We start from the raw sequence: 26,289 nt of genomic DNA on the forward strand, positions 1-26,289 counted from the left end.
AAATAGCTGTAACTTGACTGGAAGCTCAGATGCTGATTTTTATCAACTTGTGCCATTTTTTCCAACTTAGGCTGGCCGTCTGGATGAACAGCTGCCCAAGCAGATTCCTTTCACCATCCTCTCAGGAGATCAAGGTTTTCTGGAGCTAGAGAATCAATTTAAGAAGACTCAGAGGCCAGCACATATACTCAACCCTCACCACTTAGAGGGAGAGATGATGTGTGCCTTGTTAAATAGCATATCTGATACCACCAAAGGTATGCAGCTGCAGCCACAGTGCAAACTGCCCAAGAGGAAGAGACTTCACTGCTGAGAGAAACCAATAAACTGCTGTCCACTAGTGCCCTGCTGCCTGCTCACTAAACTGCCACGCGCTCATGCTTCTATCGTATTTTTTCTCTTATCTCACTTTCACTTTGAGTGTATTAGAAGGAGAATGAATTCATAATATTTTAGAGCCCTTTTTTAATCTAATGGATAAAATTTATATTCATATATTTAAAATACATACTTATGGTTTGAAATATGCTAGTACAGTTTTGCAAAGCTCAGAATTCAGATCTTCATTTCATTTCTAAAATTCTAAATTTATCTTCAGTTTTTCAGAAAGCAAAGTGCTTATAGGAGAAACCAGAAAGCAATAAATGCTAATATGGCAATGCCAAAAAATAAAAAAATTAAAATTCAAGAGGTTGACAGTGACAAAATGATGCCCTGAGAGATCTTTATTGCCTTGAAGGGCTAGGCACCCCCTGTCCTACACTCTTCTCTGCCTTTCTGAGATTGTTCAATGAAAGGGCATGCTGATGTCCAATTTCACTAACCAGTATTTAAGAAAGGATGTAATTCTAGGGATCCAGATGGGTTTTTGTTTTTGTTTTTGTTTTTGTTTTTGTAATTTCTGAAATGTGGGTAGGAGAGAATAGAAGAGTAATTTTTAAATATCCTAATAATTTGCAGCCATGAATATGGTTTGAAGGTATTGATGAATGACCTCAATGAAAAACTGACTACTTTTTGGAATTTTTATTATATGCCTTTAAATTGTCCAAGTGTGCTCTCCTCCTAGCTATTTTCTTCTTTCTGCATATATAGAGCCACATTTTGATTGAAGATCTATTCTGAAGAACTTTGCTCTAACCACTCATTGTGTTGGATCAATTCACTTCTGCAAAGTTAGGAACCGTTAAGCTACTGGCACAATTGTGCTCTTTAAAGAAAAATCAGCTGTTTTGCAGATTTATGTCATGCTTTAGTACTGAATTTTGTCTTCCTATTCTGTAGTTTCTGTTTTCATTCACTTGCTTTTTCTGTCTGTGGCAGGTTTTTTTCTTTTCTTCCTTTTCTTAAATTTTTTAATTAATTTTTTTATTGGAGTATAGTTGATTTACAATGTTGTGTTAGTTTCTGCTGTACAACAAAGTAAGTCAGTTATACATATATCCACTCTTTTATTTATTTATTTATTATTTTAAAAATATTTATTTATTTGGCTGTATGGGGTCTTCATTGCAGCGTACAGGCTTCTCTCTAGTTCTCTAGTTGCGGTGCGTGGGCTTCTCTCTAGTTGTGGCGTGCGGGTTTTCTCTCTCTAGTTGTGGCCCATGGGCTCCTGGGCGCGTGGGCTCTGTAGTTTGTGGCATGTGGGCTCTCTCGTTGAGGTGCGCAAGCTCAGTAGTTGTGGTGCGTGGGCTTAGTTGCCCTGTGACATGTGGAATCTTAGTTCCCCGACCAGGGATTGAACCTGCGTCCCCCACATTGGAAGGCGGATTCTTTACCATTGGACCACTGGGGAAGTCCCTATTCACTCTTTTTAAAATTCTGTTCCCATATAGGTCATTACAGAGTATTGAATGGAGTGCCCTGTGTGTCTGTGGCTTTTTTTAACCTCTTTTTCTCCCATTCTTTTACCATCCCTTCTCCTATCCTTAACAACATCTACTTAATATCTTGAAAAATATTTAAATTTTTACCTTTGCTACCTAGGCCAACCCCCTTTTCTTCCTCCTATGCTGCTGCTCTGGGGAGCATTTCTTTTGTAATTTAGAACATGAGACCTGTAATGGATTTGCCTTTCTTTCAACTTTATTTGGAATGAAAGCTGCATATGAGTAGGTCTGCATGGGTATACTAGGGTTGGAGGTAAAGTATAGGTTATTGTTATATACCGATGTTCTTTGCTGAATGTCTCTTATGCTCTAGCCTTTCTTTTTTTTTTTTTTGACATATACTTTAATTTCCTTTTTCACTCATCAGTGTCAAACCTCTCTCTATGTCAGAATATAGAATTCTCTAGGTATTTTTTTTTAATCATTCATTTGTAATCAGTGCTTGTTTGAACTTACTGCTCTTTGGGGACACATGTATACTTTATTCTGAATTTTTGTGAAATACAGAGACCGTGCAGTGCATAAAGAAGAGCATGGTCTTTGATTCGAATACTGACTTTGCTGCTTCTTAGCTGTGCGATTTCAGGCAAGTTACTCAACTTTTTCTGAGTCTCACTTTTCATATCTATAAGGTTGTAAGCATTAGTGATATGTATAGTGTCTAGCATAGCATAGGAAAGAGCATAGGTGCTCAGTAAATAGCAGCTATTATTAATTATTATTACTGTAAAAAGGAAATATGGTTCCTAGCCACTATATATTTTTTTAGTTTTTCTTTACATTTTTTTCATTGTAGTAAAATATACATAAGATCTACCATCTTAACCATTTTGAAGTCTCCAGTTGAGTGGTATTAACTGCATTTACATTGTTGTGCAGCCATCACCGCCATCCATCCCCAGAACTCTTTTCATCTTTCAAAACTGAAACTCCATACCCATTAAACAACAACTCTGCACTCCCCTTCCCCCAGCTCCTGGCAGCCACCATTCTGTTTCCTGTCTATGAATTTGACTACTCTGAGTATGTCGTGTAAGTGAAATCATGCAGCCCTTGTATTTTTGTGACTGGCTTATTTCACTGAGCAAAATGTCCTCAGGTTTCACCCATGTCGTAGCCTATGTCAAAATGTCCTTCCTTTTTAAGGCTGAATAATACTCCGTTGTATGTACATACCCCCTTTTGCTTATCCATTTATCCATTGATGGACACTTGGGTTGCGTCCATGCTTCAGCTATTGTGAATCATGCTGTTGTGAACATGGGGGTACAGACATCTCTTCGAGATCCTCCTTTCAGTTCTTATGAGTATATATCCAGAAGTGGAATTGCTGGATTATATGGTAATTCTATTTCTAATTTATTCATTCATTTATTCATTCATTCATTCATTCATTTATGGCTGTGTGGGTCTTCGTTGCTGCGTAAGGGCTTTCTCTAATTGCGGCGAGTGGGGTCTTACTCTTTGTTGCGGGGCACGGGCTTCTCACTGTGGTGGCTTTTCTTGCTGCAGTGCATGGGCTCTAGGCGCGCAAGCTTCAGTAGTTGTGGCACGCAGGCTCAGTAGTTGTGGCTTGTGGGCTCTAGAGCGCAGGCTCAGTAGTTGTGGCTCACGGGCTTAGTTGCTCCGTGGCATGTGGGATCTTCCCAGACCAGGACTCGAACCCGTGTCCCCTGCATTGGCAGGTGGATTCTTAACCACTGCGCCACCAGGGAAGTCCTATTTCTAATTTTTTGAGAAATCTCCATACTAATTTTCCACATGGACTGTACCATTTTACATTCTCACCAGTAGTGCATAAGGGTTCCATTTTCTCTGCATCCTTGCCAACAATTGTTATTTTCTGATTTTTGTTTGTTTTTATAGTAGCCATCCTAATGGGTGCAAAGTGGTATCTCATTTTGTTTTTGATTTCCATTTCCCTAATGGTTAGTGACGTTGAGCATCTTTTCATGTGCTATAGCCACTACATTTTAAAAGTAATGAAAATTATTAAAATTAAATGGCCAAAGAAGTGTAGTCTTTAAGTCACATATTTTATTTAGGTCTGGATTTAAAGATGCTTTTATAACTAAAATTTAAAAAAATGTTATGCTGAATCACAGTATGTTCAGATTCAGTTTAAGACAAATTTTTTTCTTCATGGAAGACTGAAAGGCATCAAATTGCCTGCTAATAAACTTTATAATAAGAAAAATCAAAGAACAGTGACTTTCTTGGGTAACTTTATTCCTTCACCTTTCCTAATAAATGGCTTTGTGAATAGTAAAGTAATAGTCTTTGTTAAGAAATGATATTTAATATGTATTGGGACTGAGAAACATCTCTCAGTGTCCACAAATACTGCAGTTCGTGTTGGGCCTGTAGTGTAGTTTTGGTCACCACGAGAATGCCAGGGTAACTCCTTTCATCTAGCTTAACCCAGTGTCCTATCTTCAGATCTGACAACCAGTTATTTTAAGGCAGTGTGGTTTGGGGGTAGGCGTTGATGGACCTTTTTGGGAATCTGAAAAAAGCTTTCCAAACCTCTTTCCCCCATATGGACATGTACAGTAAGTCCCCTACATATGAACCTTCAAGTTGCAAACTTTCAAAGATACAAACGTGCGTTCGCATGTCCAATCACGTAAGTTAGTTCACGTGTCTGGCGTACCTTGTCACATGCGTGCATCCTCTACAAGTGGTTGTGTTTTTGTGTACTTTACTGTACAGTACTGTATAGAGTACAGTAGTACAGTGTCTTTATTTCAAGCCCAGGATGTCCAGAAGCAAGCGTAAAAGCAGCGGTGATGTAGCTGGTACTACTGTACTTTTCAAGGTACTGTATTGTAAGATTAAAAATGCTTTCTTTATTTTTTGTGTTTGTTGTTTATGTATTATTTGTGTGAAAAGTATTATAAACCTATTACAGTACAGTATTATATAGCTGATTGTGTTAGTTGGGTACCTAGGCTAATTTTGTTGGACTTAATGAACGTGCTCTCGGAACGGAACTTGTTTGTATGTAGGGGACTTACTGTACATACAATATCACGTACAGCTTCGGGGATCTGTCTTTTCAAGGCTCCTAGTTACCAACCAGCCACCCCACAAACTCTCTTACAAGTAACACACAGTGAGAAGTTCTCTCATGTCTTATAAGCAGTGTGATGATTTTTCACGTTTTTAAAATCTCTGCCATAGCATAGACAAATGATATAAGCTTGAACCTCTTATTTCTTTCTCACTTTTCAGAAATTTTCCATTATTAGGACCATAAAGTGGTTTTATTACTCCTATGTAAACAGGAAGAATCTGTTGAATAGTGTTGTCAGAATCAATAATCACATGGTATCTTATACTTTCTTTTTTGCCAGTTTTTCAGTTAATTGAAAGTTTTTTCAGGAGATAACTTATTTCAGTAGAAATAGAGGTATTGGGAAGTTGCTGGCTCCGTGTATGAATGTCACTCATTTGGTCATAAGGTCTTACATCTATGCTTGGTAGGGAGAGGACAGGTAAGTAGTGCTACTTCTGCTACTTTGTTAGATCTCTGACTTGGTTGGGTTAAGTCAGTTACCCTCTCTAGCAAGGTGAGCCTTTATACTAAGTTTGAGATTTGAATGTGTCATGGTTTTTGCCCTTTAAACTCACTCTTCTATGCATTAGGTTCCAGCACCAACGTTTTGATTACAGCTATGATATATGTGTAAATCCCTGTAGAGATGTGTAAAAATATTAATCTGTCCTGAATTGACACCCTTGAGCCACTTATCCTTCATCAGTTCAATTTTATATTGTACTCACTTTCACTTTTTAAAAATTTGCCAAGATACATGGATCCTTTCTAGTGATCCTAGTCAGAGGAGCCAGGTAGACTTTTTCTTCTTTTATGCTTTTCACATTTTATTCACAAATATGTGTTCATTCTAACTCAAGCCTCATGTTTCAAAGATGCAGATATATCACTTGTCACTTCAATGTTGTTTTAAAGAAGTAAAAGGAACTAACCTTGATTGAGGACCTACTGTGTGCCAGCCACCATGCTAGCTGCTTTTTGTATTTGTAGTGTTTGAAGATGTTTAAACATGTTCAAAGAACTTCTGCGTGTTGTTTAATCCTCTTTTCAACACTGTGAGTTAGGATATATTAGATCGCCCCCTTTCATAGATGAGGGAGCAGAGGCCCAGGAAGGTTAAAATAGCTGCCTGAGGCCACACAGCCATCACCTGTGAAGGCTGAGGCTTTCGCTGACACAAAGCCCTGATTTTATTATGTAGAGAATCCATTGTGCATTGTTCGCTCTTACCATGTTCTTGAGGAATGAAGATGAGACGCTCTGTTGCAGTCTAACGACATTGCAGGGTGTGTATAGATAAAAATAACATTTAGGAAGATGCTTTTTTTTTTTTTTGTAGAAGGTAAAAAGATTTGATTGTGGGTTCTGGTACTTTAAAAAGTAAGCTGATTATGTGTCAAGCATAGCCAGCTTATCATTGTAAGTTCCCTGGGATCTTTTGTAAGTAAACCAAGAAGCCCCATTTTCTTTTCTTCAGACTGTAGAAATGCAGTCTCAGCGTGAGGGCAGGCTGAGTTAAAGGGACCACGCTAGCACCATTTTTATTTACCCCGTGTGACATTGCTCCTGGCTTGTAGTATGCTCTTTGTAAAATAAAATAACTATGCTACTTGTTTTTACTGTCTTGACCATACATTTTAAGATTTTGTTTGTTTGCTTTTACTTTCCAGAGTGTTGTGTTATTGCACCTACTCCAACCACATTCTTGATGACTGAATTTCTGAGCTGCCATTTTCTACTATTTCATTAGTCACCACCATGGCTTATATAAAAAAATTCTCTGGGCTCTTAAAGATCTGTTTATGTAATAGAACTTGCCTATATCTTGTAGGTTAGTTCAAGAACATTGTTTGCTTTATGTAAACACAGTTTTTAAAAACACAGTTTTGTATATTCAGTTGTTTATAGTTCTTCAGTAAACATCTTCCTTCCAGTTTTATGTAAAGTTTGAACTTTCCTAGAATATTTTTTCTTAGGTAATGCAAGGAGGGACTTCAGCATAGGCTGTTATGAATTAGTGAATTTAAATTGAAAACAGAATTTACTGTGCTTTGACATGATTTTTGTTGAATCTGAACACCGTCCTTGGGCTGTCTGGTTTATGGCCCTGGGACTTTGTTGTGTCTGTTTGGTTTGTGTCTTCATTTTGGAATGAATGGGATGGAGGCATTAAGTATGGTTGGTACCAATTATACAGATTTTTAAGCCATCTTAAAAATTGAACATACTAGTTCTCCCATGCTGTGAAAGTGTAGGTGATTGAAGCAGTGGCATGCCCTATGTGAAATAGTTGTTGAACCTAATTCTAAGCATCTGTCTGCCTGCTCGCTCAGCCTGTTGATGAGACTATGTAGGTTGTTGCTTTGGGCACCATCCTAAAAATCTATATGATACAGTTAATTCTGTGCAAGGTACTGAAAAATAGGGGAAAAAATTCATGATTTTCTCTGTTCTACAGATGGGGCTGATTGAGGCAAATGAAACCTTTAAAAATTTTTACAACCTAATGTCAAGCTAAACCTTATGATTCAAACCTGCAGTTTTGCCTTGGGTCTTGGTTGCCATGATGAATTGTTTAGGCCAGTTACCACATGCTGCTTTTGACTGGCCTTGACTTTGAATTGTAATAAAAGAAACCTTGGGTATTTTCTCTTTGTTCCTAATGTTTTAAGACTAAATTTTTTGTTCTTCAAATTGTAAATGTAATGTTTTATTTCACTAAAACACAGCTTGAAATATTTGAAGTAGTAGGTGTATATAACATATTGTAGAAAAAGCAATAGTTTTTTTGCTGGAATAGCAAAAGGTGACTCGTAATAAATTTTTGCAGCAAAGGAATATAAGAGAAATATAGTGGTTTTTATTTATAAACAATGATACATTGATAAATTTTTAAATGTATATTTTAAGTTTTTATATATTTTCACAGAAGCAAATATGTCCATGTGATTTGTATTGAATACACAATCAGGGTTATTTAAACCCTGATTCAGTCACTCTGATAGAAATTGATTTAAATGTAGTTAAAGTGAAAAGCCAAATACTGGGTCCCTGATGGTACCACGTTCATATTTTAAGTGACTTTTGTAATACCCGGTCAGTCATATCATTATTTTAAAGCCTTAGGTCTCTCAGTAAGCATATAAGGCATCAAGTGAGTTTGTGCCATGCAGAGACACTGTTAATATAAATCTATGGTCTCTATAGAGATTAATGCATATGATTTTCAAAATACAGGGGAATTTTATCTGTCATCATTAAAAATCTTTTAAAGATGATTTCATGCAAATGAAACTTTGGAGTTTATTTGCTAGATCCAAATAAACGTACTAGCTTTTTAAAATTTACAGTTTTTTAAATATACTAGGATTTTATATTTCCTCAACATGCAAAAAGAACTTTTTCAAATAATTGTTTGAATATGGAGCCAAAATCAAATTGCCTATTTCATTCATTTTTATTTTTTTCTCAATTTAAGTAATATTATTTGGTAAGCATTAAAAACCACACAAACCTCTAGGGAAAGTTCTGTAATACTAATGGATTATAATTAGTAAGCTTGGGTATGGGAGAAATCATTGAAAGTCATATTGTCTTAGAATACATAAATTATGGCACAATAACTTTTTCAGAAGTACATTTGCATTTATTGATTCTTCCTTACAGAATGTGACAGTGATGATAACCTGAGTGTGAAGAGTACTTCAATGGGAGAAGAATTCAGATCCACAGAAGGTAACCTAATCCCTTGCTGACTGTATCTGTGTGTTTTTTTAAAATTTCTCCCTCTTTCACTTCATCCCTCCTACTCCCTCCTACCACTGAGTATAAAAAAAAAAAAATTTGTTCTCTCATTTAAAGGATAGTTTGCATTTCCTCGTGTAAGATGATTTAGGGGCTAGAACAGGAATCAGCCAGTCGACTGCCTGGTTTTGTAAGTAAGGTTTTATTGGAGCCCAGCCACACTCTGTTGTATAAGTATTGTCTGTGCTGTCGCTTTGATGCCGCAAGAGCAAGGGTGAGTAGTTGTGGTACAAATGGTATAGCTCCTCCCCAACCCCGCAACCAAGCCTAAAATAAGTATTTTCTGACCCTTTGCAGAAAAAGTTGCTGTCTCAGGGATAGGAGAAGATTTTGGTGTCCTAATTTTTATTTATTTTGAGTAGTATTAAATTAAGAATATTAAAGTTATGCAGTAGAACTATGAAAGCAAGCACTTACATCTGAATATTAATGGACTTTTAAAATAAATTAATTATGTTTCCCTCCTCTTAAAGGAAAAGGTATTTCCTTCCATAGGTTAAAGAGAACTTTTTATATTACTTCACATCAGATCATTTACTTGTTGTACCACTATTTGGTTGTGACATAAGTCCAGTTTGTACTGTGGTTTTTCCATAACAGACTGTGCTTTTTAATAACCCTGGGGCGAAATGAAACAACAGATTTTGGAAAATACTTGAAGCTTCACTAAAGTAGTTGAAACTTTTATATTGGCATCTTTGACATTCAAGGACGACAGTAGGAGTTATAGTATAGTTCCAGTGTAGTATTTGTTGGTGGGGATTTGAGAGTGGAAATGTGTAATTAGGGAGGGAAACGTGGCAAAACAAGCACACACAGAATGGCCACCTGGTTTGCTTCTGCGCGTCTCCTTGTGCTCTCCTAGAGTGCAATTAGTCTGACTAGGAGCACACTGGATCTTCGTGCTATCTGGGGTTGGAAATTTGAGTGTGGCAGTGGAACTGTTTCATCCATTCAGTGAAGTAGAAGACTGATCTTTCTCTCTTATAGTCAAAATTCACTGGTTAAACAAAGTTGGCAGTAAATCTACAGCCTAATTGGAAGCAAGTTTTCTGACCAACTTGTTTTCCCAACATGGTCTTGCAAGGTCTGGCTCAGTGCTTAGCAGCCACATAATGATGAGTTAAACAGGTGAAAGAACATTTTGTGAGTTTTAAACAAAAACTGCCAGCTAAGTTGTTTATCAAGGCCATGAAAAGATAAACACCATTGAGCATCTAAGTAGTTCAGACTTTGCAACCTTCATTTACTACCCATGACTAATCCCATGGAAAATGCCAAACAAAATTATAACTTTTAAATAACCACACTTGAGAAACCTCCACAGTTCTGTGGGCTCCTAGCTAACCCAGGAAATCTGAGATGTGTATAAATGAATATGTACCAGAATTTCGAGTGTTTTGTTTTATATGTAATACATTTTATGGTTGGGAGATTTTGAGAGTTTTTACATCTTTATCATGTCTTAGTTTGGAAAAAGGATTACCATTAATGGATTCAAGAAAAGATACTTCACACTTTTAACTAGTTGTTCTAGGAAGTAAGGATATAATGCTCTAATTTCAAGAAAAATCAAAGTGGTGGTACGTGTGTGTTTTCTTTCATTTCCTGATGCTTTATGTAAAATGAGCGTGAGAAGCACATAGTGTTCCACTTGTAAGTTAGGGAGTGTGGCCTCCTCTGTACTTGCCTCTAATACCTTCCTTTCCCCCTTCTTTTCACCCAACAAGAACTAGCTCAAATATCGTCTCTTAGGTTGAACTGTATAGAATTACCAATTTTGTAGACAATTTTGTTTGGTCAGTGCCTCTTAGATCTTCCATTTTTAGAGAGAGCTACCCACAACCACTCCTAGACTCCCTCCAATTTAAACATTTTTTTTGTTTGCATCTCTCATCCCCACCAGACTATGAGCTCCTCAGGGAGTAGGATCATGTTTCATTTATCTTTATTTCAACAACACGTAGCACAGTGTTTAGCACTAAATGATTGTTGAATGAATAAACTTATAACATATTAGAGCTACCAGGACCCATCTCCCTATAACTGAATAAAGGAAATTAAGACAGAGGCCATTTGGCTGGGAGAATATTGGGTGATTTTGTTGACCCTGCACCATGGAAGCAAAGTGATGTTCTAGTCTAGACCTAATAGCAAAACTCAAAAAAGTATAAATAACTTCTCAAATCTCTTCTCATTCCTTCCCTTCCCAACACAACACTTTAAAAGCCTGACAGATGGGTGGCAAAAAGCAGGACCAATTTGCTTGTGATTTTTTTGCCTTGAGGAAAGGCAGTTTCTCTTGTCGCCCCATCTCCCCCCACCACGATTTATCTCCGGTCTTCTGTGTCATTCTTTGTTGTTCTCTGTAGACCAGTATCAGATTGTAACTACCCAAGTCAATCATAAAGGTCCTATTTTATCTCAGCTCTGCTGCTTACAAGTTATATAATATTGTGCAAGTCCCTTAACTTCACTGTGTGTCAGTTTCCTCAGGAATACTAGTATACCTACCTTACTAGAGTAGCCTAGCACATGGTAAGCAGTGTATGTATTGGTTGCTGCTGCTGTTATTGTGATTGATTGATTTATTTATTTTTGGCCACACAGCTTGCAGGATCTTAGTTCCCCAACCAGGGATTGAACCTGTGCCTTTGGCAGTGAAAGTGCAGAGTCCTAACCACTAACAAGAGAATTCCCTATGATTTTGATCATTATCATTTGTCACTGTTACCTGCATCTAAGGTGTGCTCTGGAAGTATACACACTTAACAGAGGTATTCTGACTCAAATCCCTGGAAAAGAAAGAAGACAGCATTATGTGGATGGTTGCCAATGCAAAACAATCTTTCTGTAAATGTCAGCAATTTGCCTTAGAGTTCCTTCAATTAATAGCAGTCATCAATATAATTATTAATCTTATAATATAACATAAACAGTAAAACTCTATACTGTTTATAGAACAGTTTAAAGAACAAAGGATAAGAGACTAGTGTGTTCAGTTTTTACTTCAATTATTTATTTATTTATTTTTTAAACTTTGGGTTTATTTATTTATTTATTTATTTATGGCTGTGTTGAGTCTTCGTTTCTGTGCGAGGGCTTTCTCTAGTTGCGGCAAGTGGGGGCCACTCTTCATCGCGGTGCGCGGGCCTCTCATTATCAAGGCCTCTCTTGCTGCGGAGCACAGGCTCCAGACGCGCAGGCTCAGTAATTGTGGCTCACGGGCCTAGTTGCTCCACGGCATGTGGGATCGTCCCAGACCAGAGCTCGAACCCGTGTCCCCTGCATTAGCAGGCAGATTCTCAACCACTGCGCCACCACGGAAGCCCCCACTTAAATTAATGCTTATGAAAAATCTAATACTTTCAAAACTGCTCTTAATCTTAACAACGTATGAGAGTCAGAATATTCTCCTTATTTTACATAAAAACGTAGTCTTCCAAGCATTAAGTAATTTGTCTTAAGATTCACAGTCTCAAAATGATTGGAGCATGGTTCGATTTAGGTCTTCTAACTCCTATTACTGGGTTCTTTCTTATTTTGTCATATTACCTCTCTTTCAAAGAGAGTGAAATTAAGGCAGAGAGAAAAGAGAATAAGAGAAACATAGACTTAGCCATATAAAAGAAAAACAAGAACATATTTGCCATAAATGTTCTTTATTTCTTCATATAGATTTGAGTCACTGTCTAATGTCCTTTCAGTTCAACCTGAAGGATTCCCTTAGCATTTCTTGCAGGGCAGATCTGCTAGTAACAAACTCCTTTAGCTTTGTCTTGATTTCTTCTCCATTCTTTCTGGATATAGAACTCTTGCTTGACAGTTTTGTTTTTTGTTTTTTGTTTTTTGTTTTTTGTTTTCCCTTTCAGCACTTTAAATATATCTCACTGCTTTCTGGTCTCCATGATTTCTGATGAGAAATAAGCTATTAGTGTTATTAAAAATTTTGCATGTGATGAGTTGCTTCTCTCTTGCTGGTTCTGTTGATTTTGGCTTTTGACAGTTTGACTATAATTTGTCTCAGTGTGGATCTCTTTGAGTTTCTCCTGTTTGGAGTTTGTTGGGCTTCTTGGATGTGTAGGTTCATATCTTTCATCAAATTTGGGACATTTAAAATTTGCTGATTCTTTTTTCTGTCTGCTTAATTTTGTTAAACTCCTGTAATGAATTTTTCATTTTAGTTGTACTTTTCAGCTCCAGAATTTCTATTTGGTGGCCTTTCATAATTCCAATCTCTTTATGATATTCTCATTTTATTCATACATTGTTTTACTGGTTTCCTTTACTTCCTTGTCCATGGTTTACTCTAGCTCCTAGAACGTATGTAAGACAGTTGGATTAAAGTCTTTGTTTAGTAAATTCAATGTCTTGGTGTCCTCAGCGACAATTTGACTCAATTTTTTTCACTTTGAATGGGCCATACTTTCCTGTTTCTTTGTATTATCTGTGTTTTTGTTGTTATTGAAAATTGGATGTGCAAATATTGTAATGTAGTACCTCTGGAAATCAGATTCTATCTCTTCCCCAGAGTTTGCTGTTCGTGATTGTCAAAGGCTGCAGTTGTCCATTTGTTTAGTTACTTTTCCAAACCATTTTTGCAATAACTGTATTCCTTTTCACATCTGGTCATTGAAGTCTCTGTTCCTTTAAGCTTTTGTTCAATTAGTGTTTTAACAGAGATTTTCTTGAATACCAGAAGCTAAAAAAAACAAAACAAAACAAAAAACAACCTCTCTCTGGTTTTGCAGATTGGCTGTGTGCTAGGCCCCTTCAACATTTAGCCAGGCTTGCACTGAGCCTACAGATCAGCCAGTGGTGAAGGCTTGGTGTCTTCTGAGGTATTTTCTGAGCATGCATCCTGTCCTGGGTCTGTGCCTGGTTTCTAAATTCCCCAATACACATAGGTGCTTTTGAATGCCCTGATTTCCCAAGGAAATTCTCTTCATGGCTTTTCCTCTCAGATATTAAGTGTTCTATTGTATGTCTCAACCATAATCTTTTACCCCAGGCTGTGGACTTTTTGTTTGTCTTACAGTGTTTCTGAGCAATGCAGCCTGCTTTTCTGCCCTGAGTGGGTTCTGAGCTTCGTAAAATAGAGATGAATGCCTTGTTTCGGTCCTTCAGGTAGCCCCCAGATAGATTAGAACAAACACAATAATTTGTGAGTTCTGCTGTGCTCTGTTTGGAACCAGGCACCAGGGTCCCACACTAGGAGTATGGGCTGCCATCTTCGAGACTGCTGCGGAGGCACAGGGAGGTGGTGAGGAAAGGGCAAGTGAAAATACCATGAGGCTTTTCTACTGCTTTTATTTGTCTTTTTCTTGATTCAGTGTTTGCTTGGTTGCTGTGAACCTTTGAATATTTTCCAGACTGCTGACAAATTCGTTTCTGACAGTTTCTGCTTGTGTTTCAGTGTTTCTGTGGAAGGATGGGTGTTTGGAGCTGCCTACTCCACCATTTTGTTGTATATTCACTCTAAGACCAATTTTATTTCTTCTTTAAATGTTTCGGAGAATTCACTGGTAAAACTATTTGGGCCTGGAGTTTTCTTTCTGGGGAGTCTTTTAATAATAAATTTACTGTGCTCACTTCGGCAGCACATATACTAAAATTGGAACAATACAGAGAAGATTAGCATGGCCCCTGTGCAAGGGTAACATGCAAATTCGTGAAGCATTCCATATTTTTAAAACTCTTAGAGGAACACATAGGCAGAACACTCTATGACATAAATCACAGCAAGATCTTTTTTGGCCCACCTCCTAGAGTAATGGAAGTAAAATCAAAAATAAACAAACGGGACCTAATGAAACTTAACAGCTTTTGCACAACAAAGGAAACCATAAATAAGACGAAAAGACAACCTTCAGAATGGGAGAAAATATTTGCAAACGAAGCAACCAACAAAGGATTAATCTCCAAAATATACAAGCAACTCATGAAGCTCCATATCAAAAAATCAAACATCCCAATCCAAAAATGGGCGGAAGACCTAAACAGACATTTCTCCAAAGAAGACATACAGATTGCCAACAAACACGTGAAAAGATGCTCAGCACCACTAATCATTAGAGAAATTCAAATTAAAACCACAATGAGGGACTTCCCTGGTGGTGCAATGGTTAAGAATCTGCCTCCCAATGCAGGGGATATGGGTTTGAGCCCTGGTCCGGGAAGATCCTACATGTTGCAGAGCAACTAAGCCTGTGCGCCACAACTACTGAGCCTGCGCTCTAGAGCCCGCAAGCCACACATACTGAAGCCCGTGTGTCTAGAGCCCGTGCTCCACAAAAGAGAAGCCACCGCGATGAGAAGCCCGTGCACCGCAACGAAGAGTAGCCCCCACTCGCTGCAACTAGAGGAAGCCTGCATGCAGCAACAAAGACCCAATGCAGCCAAAATAAAATAAATTTATTTTTTAAAAATGCAATGAGGTATCACCTCACACCGGTCAGAATGGCCATCATCAAAAAAATCTACAAACAACAAATGCTGGAGAAGGTGTGGAGAAAAGGGAACCCTCCTGCACTGTTGGTGGGAATGTGAATGGATACAGCCACTATGGAGAACAGTATGGAGTTTCCTTAAAAAACTAAAAATAGAACTACCATATGACCCAGCAATCCCACTACTGGACATATACCCTGAGAAAACCATAATTCAAAAAGATACATGTACCACAGTGTTCATTGCAGTACTATTTACAGTAGCCAGGACATGGAAGCAACCTAAGTGTCCATCAACAGATGAATGGATAAAGAAGATGTGGCACATATACACAATGGAATATTACTCAGCGCTTAAAAGGAATGAAGTTGAGTTATTTGTAATGAGGTAGATGGACCTAGGGTCTGTCATACAGAGTGAAGTAAGTCAGAAAGAGAAAAACAAATACCATATGCTAACACACATATATGGAATCTAAGAAAACAGTACTGATGCACCTAGCGGCAAGGCAGAAATAAAGACACAAACATAAAGAATGGACTTGAGGACACAGGGTGGGAAGGGGAAGCTGGGACAAAGTGAGAGTAGCATTGACATATATACAGTACCAAATGTAAAATGGATGGCTAGTGGGAAGCTGCTGCATAGCACAGGGAGATCAGCTTGATGCTTTGTGATGACCTAGAGAGGTGGGATAGGGAGGGTGGGAGGGAGGCTCAAGAGGGAGGGGATATGGGGATATATGTATACATGTAGCTGATTCACTTTGTTGTACAGCAGAAACTAACACAACATTGTAAAGCAATTATACTCCAAATAAAGATATTAAATAAATAAATAAAAATTTTAAAAAATAATAACTTTACTTTCTTTAATATATTTATAGGTAGATTTTGTTTCATTTTGTGTTAGTGTTCGAGAATAGTGTTTTTCAAGAAATTTGTCCATTTTACCTAGATTGTCAAATGTACCAATGTAAAGTTGTTCATAATAATATTCCTTTATTACATATTTTTTTATTTCTGTAGGATCTCTGGTGATATCTTCTCATTTTTTCCTGATATTGGTAATTTTTGTTTTCTCTCTTTTTTGATCACTAACTAGAAGTTTATCAGTTTATTTGGTCTTTTCAAGGAATGAACTTTTTTTCGTTGGTAATTTCTCTCTTTTTGGTCTGCTTTCCATTTCACTGACTTCTGCTCTTTATTATTTCCTTTCTTCTACTTTGGGTTTAATTTTCTCATCTTTTATAGCTTCTTAATGTGACACTTAGATTGTTGACTTAAATTTTTTCTTGTTTTCTAATGTAAACATTTAAAGGTGTTTATTTCCCTCTAAACCAGGGTGAACAAGCTTTTCCTGTAAAATACCAGATAGTAAACATTTTAGGCTTTGTGGTGTCTGTTACAATTACTCAACTCTGCTATTACAGCATGAAAACAGTCCTAAACAATACATAAATGAGTGTGGATGTATCCAATAAAACTTTATTTACAAAAATTGGTAGTGGACTGGATTTGGCCCACAGACTGTAGTTTGTTAATTCTCTACTTATTGCCGTGTTCCACACCTTTTCATATTGTATTTTTGCTATCAGTTTAAAATATTTTCTGATTTTCCTTATATTTTCTCCTTTGATCTCTTGGCTCTTTAGAAGTATATTGTTTAATTTCCAAATATTTGAATGTCTTATTTTTCATTCCTAATTTAATTTTGTTGTGGTAAGAGAGTATACTCTGTGAAATTTAAATCTTTTGAAATTTATTGAGACTTTTATGGCCCAACATCTGGGCTGTCTTGGTGAACATTCCATACGCACTTGAAAAGAATGTATTTTCTGTGTTTACTAAGAAAAGTATTTTATACATGTCAATTAGGTCAAGGTGGTTGATAATATCAGATCTACTTTGATTTTTTTTTTTTATCTAGTTGATCTCTCAGTTACTACAGTAGGAACAGTGAACTTCTTCATCAATGATTGTAGATTTATTTTTTCTCTTTAGTTCCATCATTTTATATTTTTGTATTTTCGAGTTCTGTTTTTAGTTGCATATACATTTCTGATGTGTCTTCCTAATGAAATGACCTGTTTATCATTATGATATTATGAAATGTTCTTTATCTCTGGTAATACCTTTTATCATGAAATCTTTTTTTCTGATATTAATATAGCTACTCAAGCTTTCTTATGCTTAATGCTTTCACGGAATATATTTTTCCATCCTTTTACTTTCTTTTTTTTTTTTTTTTTTTTTATAGAACAGGTGATGGAAAGATTTTTTCTTTTTATAAGTTTATTTATTTCTTTTTAGCTGTGTTGGGTCTTCGTTTCTGTGCGAGGACTTTCTCCAGTTGCGGCGAGCGGGGGCCACTCTTCATTGCCGTGCGCGGGCCTCTCACTATCGCGGCCTCTCTTGTTGCGGAGCACAGGCTCCAGACGCGCAGGCTCAGTAGTTGTGGCTCACGGGCCCAGTTGCTCCGCGGCATGTGGGATCTTCCCAGACCAGGGCTCGAACCCGTGTCCCCTGCATTGGCAGGCAGATTCTCAACCACTGCACCACCAGGGAAGCCCCATCCTTTTACTTTCAATCTATTTATGTCTTTATTTTGAAACTACATCTCTTATAGACACCATAAAGTTCAATCTTACTTTTTGATTTACTCTAACAACCTCTACTTTTTAATAGTTGTTTAGTCCATTAACATTTAATGTAATTTCTCACATGATTGGATTCCTCTCTGCCATTTTATTTTCTTTTTGTTCCCTCTTTTACCTCTTAGTTCCCCCTTTCTTGCCTTCTTTTGGATTATTATATTATCTATATTTTACTCCATTATATTTATTTAATGTTTACTATTTTAATATACCTATTGATGTTTTAGCTCTTTAATTTTTATGGTTGCTCTAAAGGTTGCAATATATATTTTTTTGCTTTTGTTATAAATTCTACAAGAAAATGTTATTTTTTGCTTTAAACAGTGCCGTGAGTTTTAAAGAAAGAGAAGAAGAAATATATATTCTTTTATATTTACGTAGTCACCATTTCAAATGACCTTCATTCTTTCCAGTAGATTACAGTTTCCATCCGATGTCATTTTTCTTCAGCCTACATAACTTCCTTTCTATTTTATACAATGCAGTTTTGCTAATGTTGAATATTCTGTTTTCATCTATATGAAAATATCTTTATTTTCCCTTTAATTTTGAAGGATATTTTCTCTGGCTTTAGAATTCTGGTTGACTAGTATTTTTTCCCTTCAGCACTTTAAAGATGTTATTCCATTGTCTTATCACGTGGCCTCCATTGTTTGTCATGACAAGTGACTATAATTTGTATTATTGTTCCCTAATATGTAAAGTGTCATTTTTTTTTCTCTTGTTGCTCTTAATATTTCCTCTTTGTCCTTGGATTTTAGCAGTTTTTGATAATGGCCCTAGATGTGGTTGTCTTTGTAGCCTACTTGGAGTTTTCTTAGCTTCTTGTATCTGTAAGTTTATAGGTTCTCCCAATTATTTCTTCATAATTTTTTGCCCCACTCTCTGTCTCTCTTCTTTTCTTTTGGAACTCCAGTTATACATATGTTAGCTTAAATTTATCCACAGGTTTGTTCATTTTCTTCCAGTTTTTTTTCTCTCTGTTCTTCATATTTGATAATTTCTATTGTTCAGACTTCAGGTTTATTGTTCAACCTTCTAACACCTCCAGTGTTAAGCTGACCTAGTAAATTTTCCATTTCAAATACTGTATTTCTCAGTTCTAGAATTTCCACTTAGTTTTTTTTTTGTAATAGTTTTCATTTCTCTGTTGAGATTTCCTATCCACTCAACCTTAAATCCTTGAAAATATTTATAACTTTTCTAAAATCCCTTTTCTGCTAATTCCAATGGCTTGATTATCTTGGGGGTTAGTTTCTTTTGACTGCTCTTCCTCATGACTGTGGGTCACATTTCTTGTTTCTTTGCAAGTCAAGTGATTTTTTTTTTTTTTTTGAATAAGCTAATACATGGGAAAGCTCTTTTTTAAAAAAATATTTATTTATTTAATGGGTTGTGTCAGGTCTTAGTTGCACAGGCGGGCTCCTTAGTTGCGGCTCGCCGGCTCCAGTTGCGGCATGCATGTGGGATCTAGTTCCCGGACCAGGGCTCGAACCTGGGCCCCCTGCATTGGGAACACAGTGTCTTAACCACTGCACCACCAGGGAAGTCCCACAAGTCAAGTGATTTTTGATGTATACTGGATGTTTGTGGATGTAAGTTATAGATTCTCTGAATTCTGTTAACTCTACCTGAGGAACGTTAGTTGTTTTTTTCCCCTTGTAGGTAGTTAACTTGCTAGACTCAAACTCCAAACTCTGCCTCCTCCACAGCAGGCGACAGCTACAGTTGCTTGCTTCTTTTAGCTTTCCAACTGTTGCTTTTCATTGAGAATCTTGGCTCCTGTCCTGTGTAAGCACACACAAGTCAACCAAGGATTTGTAGGATCCTCTTCTGTTACTTTCTCACTTCTGCTGGGAGCTCTTCTTTCTCTCGTCCTACCCCCGCTTCCCCCGTCCCCGCCCTCCTCCTGCCGCCAACTCCACTTTCCAGCTTCTCTGTCAGACTCAGACTCTGTCTTTGACTCCTCAAGCCACAAAGAGGTTGGCTTTCTGGGTGAAGTTCTGCCATTTTGTTTCACAAGGATTGAGGCATGCCGTAAGGCAAAAAATAAACCAAAACAAAACCATAAAGCTGCAAATTTAACCCCATGCAATTCACTTCTTTCAGTGATCAACTTTTGTCCTGTTCGTACCTGATTTTTGTTGCTCTTCAGTGCCTTAAAATACTTTATAATTGTTATCTATTGAAGAGTTAATCCAATATAAGCTACTCCACTATTATTAGAAGTGGAACCATTTAGAAATTGGTTTTGTTTTTATCCAGTCTTTTAACTGGCAAGTTTAATTCATATAAGTTCATTGCAGATATTAATATTTTTGTATTTACTCTTGCTATTTCATTCTTAGCTTCCTCTTTTTGTTTTTTCAAATTGTTTTATAAGCTATGTATGGGTTGGCCCCAAAATTCGTGTTTCTATTCTTTTTGTGGTCACCTTGGCATTTTACCACATTTTTTATATATAACTTAAAGACTAAAGTACAGGTATATGTTGTCTACCTCTATGCAATGTAAAAGGACTCTGGAACACTTCAACTCTGATCCTTTCCCCCAACTTATATGCTGGTATTCTCCAGAATTTTGGTTCTCTGTGTGTGTAAATGTGTATGTAATGCACACAAAAATTGTACAAACATCTCACAAAGCAGGTGACCATCTTTCAGGTTAAAAAAAAACAGAATATTGCCAGTGTATTGATTTCCTAGGGCTCCTCAACTAAGTACTACAAACTAGGTGGCTTAAAACAACAGAAATTGTCTGACAGTTCTAAAGTTTAGACATCTAAGGTCAAGCTGTTGGTAGGGTCGTTGTCCCACACACAGCTTCTGATTGTTAATGGCAATTGTAGGCATTCCTTGGCTTTTAGATGCATCCATCCCTCTAATCTGCCTCCATCATCATGGAGCCATCTTCTACCTATGTGTCTATCTTCACATAGCATTTTCTTCCAATAAGGACACCAGTCATATTGAATTAGGGCTCACCCTAGCGACCTCATCTTAACTTATTTACACCCACAAAGACCCTATTTCCAAATTAGGTCACATTTATAGGTACCAGGGGTAAGGACATATCTTTTTGGTGGGGGGGGCACAATTCAACCCATAACAACTAGTACCCTAGAAGCATCCCCCTCATTTAATTTTAATTAATTAAAATACAAATAGCCACATATAGTCAGTGGCCATCATACTGGACAGCACAGGCATAGTCTATATTCTTTTGGGTCTGCATGCCTTCAGTCAACATTGTTTTACAGATGCATCTGATTGTTAGCATATAGCTTTGGTTCATTTCCAATACCTCTATAATAACTTTACACATATATCACAACTCATGTATTATTTATAGACATTTGGTTGGCTGTTACAAGTAATTCCCACACTTCTGGGAATGTATACTGAGGCGGGGACTTGCTGACATTCAGCTTTAGTAGGTTATGCCAAGTTTTTTTTCCAAAGTGGTTGTTCCAATTTCTTTCCAGTACTGAATGTGAGTTCCTGTTGATCTACTGATACATCTTCACTAATCATTCAATTATTGGCCTTTTTAATTTTAGCTAGTGATGGTCATTTCTTTGTGGTTTGAGTTTACATTTTTCTGAAGAGTAATGTTTATTGACCATTTTCACATCTTTTGCCAGTGCCTTTCCAGATTTCTTGACAGTTTTCTTTTGGATGATCTTTTTTTTTTTTTTTTTAATTTATTTATTTTTTGGCTGTGTTGTGTCTTCGTTGCTGTGCGCAGGCTTTCTCTAGTTGTGGCGAGCGGGGGCTACTCTTTGTTGCAGTGCACGGGCTTCTCATTGTGGTGGCTTCTCTTGTTGCTGAGCACAGGCTCCAGACGCGCAGGCTCAGTAGTTGTGGCTCATGGGCTTAGTTGCTCCGCGGCATGTGGGATCTTCCCGGACCAGGGCTCGAACCCATGTCCCCTGCATTGGCAGGCGGATTCTTAACCACTGCGCCACCAGGGAAGCCCTGGATGATCTTTTTATTGATTTTTCTAGGTTGAAAATCTTTTAGTTCTTTCTGGGTACAAGCAAGATCCATGTATTGCAAATATTTTCTCTCACACTATGTCTTGTCTTTTTACTCACTTAATGGTGCTTTTGATGGATAAAAGTAATTTTAATACATTCCAAAGTACGATTCTTTTTCATAATGTTTTTTGAATCCTATTTAATTAATCTTTCCCTACACTAAGGTCATGAAGATATTCCCATGTATTATCTTCTAGAAGCTTTGTTGTTTTGCCTTTCACAATTATATAGTAAATATACAGTAAATCTGAAATGTGTTTTTGTATATTCCATAAGGTAGAGGTAAATTTTATTTTTTTTTCCATATGGCCTACCAATTGACCATTTGTTAAGAATATCATCTTTCCCCACCTTTCTGCAGTACCACCTTTGTCATCAATCAAGTTTCCATATATGCATGAGTCTGTTTCTGAGCTGTCTATGCTGTTCCTTTGATGTGTTCATCTGTCCTTACACTGGTACCACACTCTTAATTACTGTAACTTTGTAATAAGTTTTCATAAAAATAAATCTTGTCACCTTTTTCTTCTTCGCTAAGAGCATCTTGGCTTTTCTGCGTATTTCTTCATCCCTTTGAATTCATCTTAGGGCAACTCACTGACCCAGAATCTAGCTTTAACTTAATACAGTGTAGAGTAGCTTGTAGTGTTTTAAATTGCCAACTATATAACACTAGTGCCCCAGCTCAGAGGAAGATGCAGCTATATCTTAGAAGAATTACCTGTGTCTGTGAACCAAGTAGGCTCTGGGAGACCGTGGACTGGACAGGATGAGATAAATCTGGTGTGAGAAGCTACTGAAGGCCAAGAAACTGACACCTAGTTCCACCCTCTTGGACCTTAGCATCATTCTTGGGAAATGGAGAAAAAGACCTGTGAACACAAGAATGTCAGTCTTGTTCACCGTTGTATTCTGTGCCTGGTATACAGTGGGCATTCGATAAATACTTGTTCAGTGAGTGCATATGTGTATATGCTTCTCAGAGGACATTATATAGCTGTGAGTTTGACTCTTTGCCTTAGATACTAGAAAGCTTAAAACTAAAATTTTAATAGCCTTTGAGATTTTGCCATTTCATGGTTTTGGCTTTCTATTTCTGCTTTAAGTCTTATATGCATTACCTCAAATCTTTTTGGAAATACATACTCATTTTCCACGTTGAGTCTGGTGATTACCTGTTAGTGATTCTAGAAGTTTGTTGACTTTCTACATCCCTAAATGGAAATTACTTACAAGTTTCTTAGCATAATTAAGCTCAGATATATTATAATTCAGTTTGAGATTATATCCAGATTCTCATATTTCAAAATAGTCTTATTTTATGATGAAGAAACTGCCAAGTTACCCTCAGTTTTTCCAATTTGTATTTCCTTTCCTTCCTGAAAATACAGATGTAGTTGATGAGACTTACATAAAGCACATCTTTATTAGTTTTCTGCCCTAAATATCAAAATTCTATGTTTTTTAATGCAGATGTGGAATTAGAAGAAGCGATTAGAAGAAGTCTTGAGGAAATGTAATTAAAGATATTACCACACAACATCAAGTGGCCTTGAAGAGACTCAGGATAATGAATTCTTGAGTTTGTTTTCTAAAGGAGATCAGAAATCTACTAGTACAAATGTATTTGAAAACTTTTTTTTGCTTTCATATGTTCAAAATCTGATATTGCTTTGTATTTTTGTGCTATTTTGCAAATATGTATAGAGGAATAAAATACATGTTAATGCAAATACAAATCATGTATTCTAATATAGGTGTCATGTTTCCCAGTTAACTTTGAATTCATATATTTACGTTACAAGAATTAAAAATTAGAAAAGCCCTTGACTATGGTTTATATGTTTCCGAAATAGAATTGGTTCTTTAATTTTATTTGTACTGTACAGATGATTCTAGTTTATTTTTTTAGGAGTGAAAATGAATATAAATAAAGCTGTCATAGCTCACTTTTTCTGTAAATTCTACTTCTTATGCGGCACTAATATATAATACCTTTGAGATCTTTGTTTATGATTATTGGGAGAGAGTAATGGAAACTGATCATGGAAAGAGATGAAAAATTTTATCAGCAGTGTTCTTTGTGAGTTTCACTCATATGTATATCCCTGCTTTAATTAGAGCTGCATATTGCTGGAATAAAAAAAAAATTTTCTTTGAAAGTAGTAGAAAGAAACTTTTGCCATTCCTTTTACCTGCTTAGACTTTTATGTGACTTGTATTATCTACTGTTTAAAGGGAATGATGTAAAAAATATTTGCATAGAATTAGGCATATTTTTAATAATATTAGTCCTTTTATATATATATTTGTGTAAACATAGTATTCTTCAGAAAATAACGTTGAAAGTCTACTCAGGAGTAATCTTCCTTAACCCTTTAAAATTTTTATTTCATATGGAGGTATCTTCATTTTAGTTATTCCTTAAAATGTCAGTTTCCTACAGTTGGTATTAAATACTTAATTTTTAAATGTTGAGGCCACATTGTGAATAATAAAAAACGTTACCTAATTAGGAGACTAAGAAGGGGCTTGTCGTACAATCTTTGTGTATATGCTTCATGTTATTTGACCCAGAAACGTCATCCCTAAAAATTTCGAGTAGTAATTACTTACCAAACTTAAAATTTTCTGTAAATATAAATTTTTCTTTAAGACAGAAAAAAAAATATATCATGGCTAGAACTTTGGTCTTTCTCTGCAACTAGATAGTTTAGTGTGAAATAGTATTACTGTTTTTTTTTTATTATTATTATATAGTCTTTTCAATCCACATTGGAAACCAATTTGTGTTTTTATTTCTTAAGCTGTCAGTTCTGTCCTACCTGCTTGCATTTTTTTTTTTAAGTACACATCATAGCTTGAGAATGTACTAGTCATTTTTCCAAAGTATTTTTAATTTGTTTGTTAGAGTAGTTAAGGCGTTGGGTGGTAGTCATGGAGCCGGACCTTAAAGACATCTGCCGGAGCTTGCTCAGTAGTGAGGAGCAGAAAGGGTGTCAGAAAGAAGAGCGGTCCAGCAGATGTAGGGGAGGTGCCACACACAGGTGGGATGCAGCCTGTGTTCTATTAGGACGCTTGTGTGGTGTCTATGGTCAAGAGTAACCGAGGCTTTTCATATGACGGGAAAGGGATAATTCATCATGATCCTTTAAATAAGGTAACTGGGTTGTCTAATGTTTTAATTAATAATTGTCACTGATTCTATTTCTACTTACTAAGCAATTAAAAATCACTTTTAAATTACTTCATAATTTGAACTTAATTCAGACACAAGGAGGAGAGGTAGTCTGGATGTTACAGAAAGTTATGGGGAATATTATCAAGAGTAAATGTTTCTAACATTGACAATGATGCTTGCCTGTTTGTTTTTATTCATTTTTTATTTTATTGTGATTTTTTTTCTTTTAAAAAGTTTTTGTTGTGATTCCTTATTTTTATACCTGAATAACAACTTTTGTCGAAGCAATGATGGATAACATAATGTTTATTTTAAAAAGGATATGTAGATAATGTACTGATGGTATCTGGTTGGTGGTATCATTGATTGTCTTAAATAAAAACATCTCGGTTAAGAAGCTTTTTTTTTCTTTTTGGATGCTTGGTATCCTACCAGACCAGCCCTTTCTCCTACTCCTTGTCCCCCTGACGACCTGGCCCTCCACTCTGGCCTCTCCCAAGAACAAGGTACAGGGACTGCTCTGGACACCGTTGGGCAAGTGCAGCTGGGAAACTCAATCGGCTGGGCCTCAATTTAAAGAGCTTTTTTTTCCCATCATTTTTTTCTTTTAAATTTCTTTGAAACAATTCATTTATTCATTCACTCACAAAGTATTTATTGAGTACTTACCATGTGGCTGTTCTAAGCACTTGAGATACACCAGTGAGTGAAACAAAGCCTACACCTCTCTGGAGCACAGCTGGGGGAGAGGTGACAAGATGGGGAAGGAAAACGGGGAAGGGAAAGATAGTATGGGGGTGGGGCGAGGCGGGAGTGCTTGCTATTTGTAATAGGGAGGTCAGGGTCTTTCTGGTGAACTTGAGCAGAGACCTGAAGGCGAGAGAGTGAGCCAAGCAAATGTGTATGGGGAGGAGCTGTAGGTGGAGGTGAAAAGTCTGGAAGTGAGCTTGATACATCCATGGAAAAGCAAGAAGGCTAGTATAGCCGAGTGAGCGGGATGAGCTCAGAGAGCAATAGGAGACGGAATCCTTTGAGGCCTCTTCTGAAGACCTTGGCTTTTACCCATTTCACAAATGAGGGGCCGCTGAAGGTTTCTGAGAAGTGGTGTGATGTGCCTTATTTAGAAGGATGACTGGAGCTGCTGTGCTGAGCATAGACCTGAGAGCAGAAGCAGGAAGACCAGGTGAGAGGGTATTGCGGTGATGCAGGAGA

The 26,289-nt window shown here is 36.9% G+C and overlaps 1 protein-coding gene and 1 non-coding gene across 4 annotated transcripts in view; both read left to right on the forward strand.

Moving 5' to 3' along the window:
• Nucleotides 1-23,684, forward strand: part of ZNF451 (zinc finger protein 451) — an 84,716-nt gene extending 61,032 nt beyond the window's left edge. For all 3 annotated transcript variants that reach the window (XM_059939028.1, XM_059939029.1, XM_059939030.1), the window contains 3 exons: nucleotides 71-257; nucleotides 8,614-8,682; nucleotides 23,370-23,684. In XM_059939028.1, the coding sequence (XP_059795011.1) occupies nucleotides 71-257; nucleotides 8,614-8,682; nucleotides 23,370-23,416 (303 nt within the window). In that variant the 3' untranslated portion in view covers nucleotides 23,417-23,684. The remainder of the gene's footprint in view (nucleotides 1-70; nucleotides 258-8,613; nucleotides 8,683-23,369) is intronic.
• LOC132375531 (U6 spliceosomal RNA) lies at nucleotides 14,336-14,442 on the forward strand. The gene has a single exon (XR_009506075.1). It is a non-coding gene; the product is annotated as a U6 spliceosomal RNA (small nuclear RNA).
• Nucleotides 23,685-26,289: the final 2,605 nt, after the last annotated feature.

Source organism: Balaenoptera ricei, chromosome 11 (genome assembly GCF_028023285.1).
Source record: "Balaenoptera ricei isolate mBalRic1 chromosome 11, mBalRic1.hap2, whole genome shotgun sequence".
Lineage (NCBI taxonomy): Eukaryota > Metazoa > Chordata > Mammalia > Artiodactyla > Balaenopteridae > Balaenoptera > Balaenoptera ricei.